The 7,790-nt window shown below is 35.9% G+C and overlaps 1 protein-coding gene across 1 annotated transcript; it reads left to right on the top strand.

Annotated features, from left to right (window-relative positions):
- Positions 1–1,939: 1,939 nt before the first annotated feature.
- Positions 1,940–6,894, top strand: LOC122530494 (choline O-acetyltransferase-like; the record flags this gene model as incomplete). The annotated part of the gene is made up of 5 exons (XM_043657513.1): positions 1,940–2,154; positions 2,406–2,528; positions 3,487–3,694; positions 5,102–5,302; positions 5,780–6,894. Coding segments are annotated over 5 exons (957 nt in total), but the record flags the coding sequence as incomplete, so codon positions are not given.
- Between the last annotated feature and the right edge of the window lie 896 nt (positions 6,895–7,790).

Raw genomic sequence — 7,790 nt, forward strand, 5'->3', positions numbered from 1 at the left:
CGTTGTGGTCCGCTATCAGTTGCCAGCGCAAGTGGTTAAGATATTCAGACACTGGTCCATCGTTGAAGATGCAGTTCAATCTTCGCGAGAATTTCTAATAGGAAATCCTTTTGAGAAATTTCTTACCTCGTTTTGTGTCGACGAAAGTCATTCTCCTTGACCAGTATTCAGGCAATTTCGAGTGATTTACACTGTCACACTTTTACGCGAGTGGACGAAAAAGAAGAAACGAGTAAAATAAATCTGGTACAATGCTCCGTGAAAATATTGTTTTTTATTTCTTCTTTTCCTGCAAATATCCCAAATTTTGTTCTCTTTTTTTCTCGAGTTTAACTTGAGAACACCGTATTCGTTCTCGACATTTCCGCAGTGTTAAAATTCTGGAGATTGTTAATTAATTTGCTGCCAATTAAACTGCACGGCTACAAGCTCGTGGTTCGTGTTAAAAGTAAGAGCTTTTGCGAAATTTCAATTTAATTTGGAACGAGGAACGAGTTTTCATCTCTTTGCACGTTGGATGTTTTTTTTTTTTCCCGAAACGTTGAAATATCGCGTTTTATTTTACTTTGCATTTTGCAAGTTGGTTCGGCACAGGATCACGATCGATGAGGACATTAAAGGTTCGTTCAAAGATTCACGTCGACGTAAATTTGTCTTTACTTCTTCGACGATTAACCTCGGGCAAAAACTGCATTCTACTTTCTTCGAAAATAGCGGTGTACAGTTGTCGCTCTCCGCCCCTTTTTCCACGTCTCTAGCACAGCGCCGATGTAAATTCATATCCATCCAATCGAGAAATCGAAATTATTCAAATCAGATCGTAGATTTGCCCTCGTTTCTGTTATTCTAAATTCAAATCGGACAGCTAAACACATTACCTCGATTATGGTTTCTCGGCTTTGACGCATCGATGGATCGGATATTCCAATTATACGTCGTTCGCCATTTCCAATTACATTTTTAAGACTATGGATTAGATCAGTTTTGACATCGGGACGTTCAAGTCTCTCTTTTTTTTCTTCATGATAATTCGCCACACGAAAGAACGAGCAGAATGCCTATTACGCAAATTATATAACACCGTGCAATAATACTAAATACCAATAAATAATATTTACTTTAAATAATATTTACTTTTTTACTTTAAATAATATTTATTTTACAATAAATAATATTTACTTTCTTACTTTAAATAATATTTACTTCATAATAAATAATATTTACTTTTTTACTTTAAATAATATTTACTTTACAATAAATAATATTTCCTTTTTTATTTTAATTTTTTAAATGTCATTTTGGTAACAAATTTCACTAATTTTTTAAAAAATTTAACAATTTTTGTCATTTTACCAAATTGAGCTGATCTTGGCAGACAGCTGGGGAAAAATGATCGCATACGCCCCACGATAAGATAAACACATTGTACATATTAACAACCACTTGCGCTGGCAACTGATTGCGGACCATAACGAGCGACCGAAATCGTATACAATAATTTCGCTTTCTTTTTGAAACTCTTCGTTATCATATGATATCACTGGACAGAAATGACTGAAAAGTGATAAATTTATCACTTGTTTCGCCGATGTATCTGGTTATACTTGAATATACTTAAAACCGAGGAAATGTTTCAATTTTGGGACAAAAAAATTCTCGTCGTGGCGCGAGAGGTTAAGATGCCAATAAAACGACGTTGCAACAAATTTTTAAAACATTCTTCGTTTTACAATGAAAATCCCAAATGGCTGGAACACTTGATAATTTCAAATATATCGTACACGCCTCGCACGGAGCGTGTGAACAGTTCGCGAGATTGTTTGGAAAAGAGGAAACGCCAGCGTGGAGAACGAAAGACGAATAGGTCGATCGAAAGGGATTCAAAATAAATATTTTTCGCGGCGAAAATGCCTGTTAAAAAAAAAAAAAAAAAAAAAAAAAGGATGGAATGTGGGGCATGAACTATGAACATTCAGCCGGCGAAGGTCCAGCAATTTTCATCACCTTCGAGGAACTGACAGAAAAAGTCGATGCCATGTCGCCGCCCGAGGAAAATACGGTGCCATCGCATTTACCTGCGCCAGAGAAACTCGAGTGGCATCTATCTGAACAAAGTCTCAGCGACATCAGGGACGCAATGATATCTTTTGACGCGTAAGTGACGATGAAAGATATTCCCAGGTGCTCGTTGGAGAAAAACATCCTTTTGGATTAATGGAAGATTTTATTTTTCCGTCACCGTTCACACACAATATGCTCTGTTTCAACCCAATTTCCTCGAAATCAAATACAATGCAATTATACCGTGCTTGATGTTTGATCGTAGGATAATATTATGTAATTTTATTTTCTCGTGAAACGTAACTTGATTAAACACCTTCGTCTCGTTTGTGTTAACAATACAGGCTAGTGGAGGATCTGGACCTCTGTATATTGTGGTTCCAAGAATACTCGAAGGACTTCATAAAATCCCACAAAATTAGCCCGGACGTTTACATACAATTGGCATTGCAATTTACACACTTTAGGTAAGCCACCATTTCTCCGCTTGCTTCTTGTTTGTTACGGACAGATAAATGAGATATAAAATTAGATTAGACAAAGTATTGATTCTAGAATCTATATCCGCTATTTTCTATTTCACCCCGTAGACGCTAGCCTTTAAAGCCTCGGGTCGTTTTATTAACATCCTGCGTGCTTATCGATTTACAAAAAAGATAATAAACTCGTCTCTCAATTTTTTTTCACGGTTGACATTTCGCGTAAATAGAATCTGCCAGTACGAGTAAAAAGATGGGGGGACGTAAAAGAAAGTTGCTCTATAAAAATATTTATCGCGAAAAGGAATCGAACTGCCATTTAGAAAGTTGAAGATGATGTCAAAATTAATATCTTGCTAATAATAATAATAATAATAATAATAATAAATATGACTAATATCTTGGTAATGATTAGACGGCAGATTGTTGTGCATTTGTGAATAATTGTAAATTTAAAAAAATATATAAAACACGATGACTAAAGTACAATATAATAATAATAGATATATATATATATAGATAATAATAATATAATAATAATATAATAATTGTAAGTTAAAAAAATATATAAAACACGATGACTAAGTACAATATAGATAATAATAATAATAGATATATATAAAATTTAATAATATATATATAAATAAATAACTTACATTTTATATATATATATATTATAATATATATATTATATAATATATATTTTATATATATATTAAATAATTTCAAAATTAATTATTTAGAAATTTAATTTTTTATAATTTATATTTTTAAATATCGTGTATTTTAATTTAAAATATTATCATTATTATGTAAAATTAGATATAGACGTAAGGTGATAGAAATTTCTATCGAGATTCTATTATTTTTGCAACTGTGCTGAAAATTAAATGATGCACAAAGATCCGTAGTCTGCTAATAACAGATGCGTTTTCGTTCGATACAGGCTGCATGGGAATTTAGTAGCAACTTACGAGAGCGCAGGCATCCGAAGATTCGCGCTAGGAAGGGTGGATTGCATCAGAGCAGCCAGTCCGGAAGTTCTTGCCTGGGCGAAGGCCATGTGCCAAGGGGACCCTGAAAGTCAGACCACGAATCAGCAGAACAGCACTCAAGACGAAGGCACCAAAAGAGTTCAGTTCACCATTTACAGTGTAACTGAAACTTGGCTGTATTTTGTAGAGTTTGTCGTTTTCTGTAGCGGCGCAGTCGTCGCTGTTCTTCTCATTGATGAAAAAATAGTTTCGAAACGTAACGATCATCACTACGATTACTTCTACTTGTGCACGTCCAGAACTTTGGAAATTTCATCTGAAAAAGGAAACGATTTTACTGTGTTATCTGTATATTACAATCAGTCACAGAAGTCATCATGCAAACTTGAATTTTGACATTCATCAACGAGCGTCAACAATGGCCTGCATAAAATTAATCTTGTAATTACTGACGTCATTCAGGTTTTCACGAACTACAGAAACGTTTTACATTTTTTTTTTTTTTTTTTTTTTTCACTTCTTCTAAACTGGACAAATTCAAGTGATAGATAGCAAAGTCTCTAATTTTCCCTAAGAAGTGTGTGGACTTTATATCTCAATCCAAAAAGAAAGAAAAAAGAAACTCGACAAAAGCGAGAATTCAGATGGAAAAAATAACGAAAGAGACGAAAGAGAGAAGAACTCTCGGATAAAAAAAAAAAAAAGGGCAATCAATTAAACCAGACCGTGTTCGCTCTTTCTCCTGTTGGAGTGTTTGCATGGTCTCTCGAGTGGCCTCGGGCGAATTTCGTGGGGGTTTTTCCCCGTTTGCTTTCTTTCCATGGTTCACCCTCGTCTGGAAAGTGGCATGGCGAGCTGGCTGTTGTTTCTCATTTATCGCGATGTTATTTCAGCCGGTCTCTATCCCGCAATTACCTCGGCGTTCATCGAAAATGCACGATAATGAAATTGACTCCGTTCGCGCGTGTAGTTTTCTACCCTAACGAATCGGTTACACCGTACAGTTTCCGTGTTACGCTCGTTACAATGTGTTGTGTACAGTAATGTCTCGTAGTTTATACTAACAACAGAAAATAATACGGTTGATCGTTTAAAAATACATACGTAGACACAGCCGGTGTTTTCCTCTTATGCAGCTTCACTCTCGAGGAAAGTTTAACTTTCTCGTAAAGATGATCTTTACGGGAGGGAACACTAGGTGATCTAATGTTAAACAAATTAAAAACTTTAACGAGATATTACGTGTACAAAAATATATCTATATCTATGGGCATGCATTCACATTACCAGCATGAAACGATGTTATGCACTGGAGTAATTTTTAAATATCATTTAAATAATTCGAAAAGTAATCCTCTCGTAAAATATTTGCGATTTAATCTTTCAACAATGTAACGAACTGTGTGTAAAAGGAAAAAAGAAAAAGAAAACAGAATTTAGAATGACAAAGCGAAACGAATTGCGTTACGAGCGAAAGATTAAAAGTTTCCAACTTAGACTTAATTAATAACGCGTAGCTGTTTTTGTCCATCATTGAAACGGCCCCGTTCGCATTGATTTTTTCAGCAAGAGAGGATCAAGGAGCTGTTCGACTTGGCGGTGCAAAGGCAGACTAAGGAAATGACTGACAACATAAATGGTTATGGAATTGACAACCATTTAATGGGTCTTCGCTACGCCGCACAGGAAGCCGGAGAACCGATCCCGGATATTTTCACTGATCAGGCTTATAAGATCGTCAATCATTTCGCTCTTTCAACGTCACAGGTCAGTAATGACGATCAATGATAATTAATCAATAGCTGAGACATTCCATACATGTGTATATACATATGCCAGCTTCTCATTTCCCAACGCTTTAAAGTTGTCCTCGCGAGGTCATTACAAATGATGACTACGCAGATCCGTGACACCTTTGTCACCTTTGTCGAATTACAAGATGAAATCGATTATTCATTGTTGGCCATTGTGTTCAAAGCAAGCGCGAGATTATTTATATAATCATTTATCAATGTACTCCGAGCACAGTTACTCGACAGGCTTGATAATTTTAGCGAATTTGACAAATTATTAGTTACGAACTTTTGTTTCACTACTTTTGTTTACGCTCTTGTACATTTGTTTAAACTCTTTAAATCCTTGCAAGTAAATTGTTTCGATTCTACCTTCCTACTGGCAGTTTACTAATTAACATAATTACAATTGATCTGCAGCGTAACAGAGGAGGCTAAATTTGTTTTCCAGGTAACTTCGAAAAACGAAGCGATCATTGGATACGGCCCGGTGGTGCCAGACGGTTATGGTTGCGCTTACAACATGAGAAACAACGGCTTCATATTTTCCGTATCTGCTTTTCACAGCGACGGCAGAACGAACGCGACACGTTTCGCACAAACGCTCGAGCAAAGCTTGCGGGACATGGCGAGCATGCTAGACAGATCGAATCAGAGATAAACAGAGAGGCGACAAAGGCGTTAGAATCGCACAAAAAAAATGGAAAGTATTAAACTAGCAGTTAGAAATAATAATTATTTAACTCCCGAGTGTGGAAAATCATATCGAGGCGAAGTGTATTCGAGCTTGTCTGTGAAAGTATTTATCATAGTGTGGCGTAGCAAGCGAGATGATTACACGCTAGACCTAGTTCTATTCCTAGACTAGACCTAGGCTATTCATTGTAATTCGAGTTAACACGATTTACTAGATATCGCTGATTCGACATACTCTCTAAATTAATGAATAGAAAAATACCGACGCGAAGGTAAAACGAACCTTTTGTCAAAAAACTATCATCGTCCATCCACTAGGTCCATATTGAACAATCTCGTTCAATTTCTCGATGAACGCGCATCGCAGCTAACAATTTTAACATCGTCGTCGTGAACTGTAGCAGACGAATTTCCTTCACATTTCGCCGATATTTCGCGCTTCGTTCTTTTTGTTTTCGCGAATACCTATACATGTTCGTGATATGAATACATAATACGGCGAATGAAATTATTATAGATTGTGCCATTTGAAAGTTTCATTCAGTCCGTGATATTAATGTAAATCATCCATCATTTTTCTATTTTAACTTAAAAAACAGCCTGTCATCTCGATTTTAAGTTACTGTGATAATTTGTTTCCTTCCATTAACGGTGACATTGTTCCATCAGCATTCCTCTCGAACTTCCCATCGAATGGCACAATTTATTTTACACACAAGTACTATAAATTAGGAAATGAAAGGAGCCTTCTATTACGAGCAATACATAGAAATATCGCATTCGTCTTACTCGTTATTACAATTACTGGCGTAACGTACATATCTAAAAGAATCTGCATGATTGGTCATTTAATCGTTAAATAAACTTAAAGGAATCCTTCGTCAAATCGCTGGAACACTATAATCTCGTCTGTTGTTAAGAACGCGCGTACAACAAATGATTTATCTGATAATTGACGACCAAATCCGAACAAACTGAGACGAAAACGTTTAAACGGTAGTCGCTGCGTGTAGTAGGCAATATAGATCGATCGGTCATTGTAAAACTCTAGTCCTGTTACGAAAATCCTCGAACATTTATGTCCGAGCGCTGGAAGTTCCTTTCCTCCGGGAGCGAACACCTTCGTTGATTCCGTATCGCTTGACTTTTAATCGTGCATCAACGATTAACAGGAGGATAGTCTAATTATTTAGTTAGTAGCCTATATTGTTGAACTGTTGTCGGTGCTTTACGGGTTTTAATCGCCTGACTTTAAGTGTTCTATAGCGAAATGTGTAATCTCAAATGTACTAATCGGACTATTAGTTAGTGGTACGTATTTAGCAATGTTTAGCAAAGGAACGTTAGCACACGTTAGTATCGCGAAGAGATTCGACAGGTATGTTACGAAATTCAAAATAATTTACTAGCAATTCGACGATCAAACGAGATGTATCGATATGTTTGAAAGCAGTGACGTTTACTTTACATTGTTAGCTACACGAGCGTAGATTTTATTGTTAGTTGTTTCATTACGAAGTGTACATTTTATTGAATTTGTATGCGTGTAAAGGGCATCCGAAAGTGTAGTATTCTGTCTCGGCAGTGTTAAATACAAGATTCTATAATGTTGAAACAAAGCCGGAGGAACTATTCCGGCAGAAAGGACGTTTCCCATGAAACAGGATAATAATACGTGCCAATTGAACGATAACAAACTTTTTCTTAACTTTGGTATTGTAAGAAAATATTTATGCGATGTTCCTTCATACTGTTAAAGTGAATTA

This window comes from Frieseomelitta varia, unplaced genomic scaffold (assembly GCF_011392965.1).
Source record: "Frieseomelitta varia isolate USP_RPSP 00005682 unplaced genomic scaffold, Fvar_1.2 scaffold_345, whole genome shotgun sequence".
NCBI classification, from domain to species: domain Eukaryota; kingdom Metazoa; phylum Arthropoda; class Insecta; order Hymenoptera; family Apidae; genus Frieseomelitta; species Frieseomelitta varia.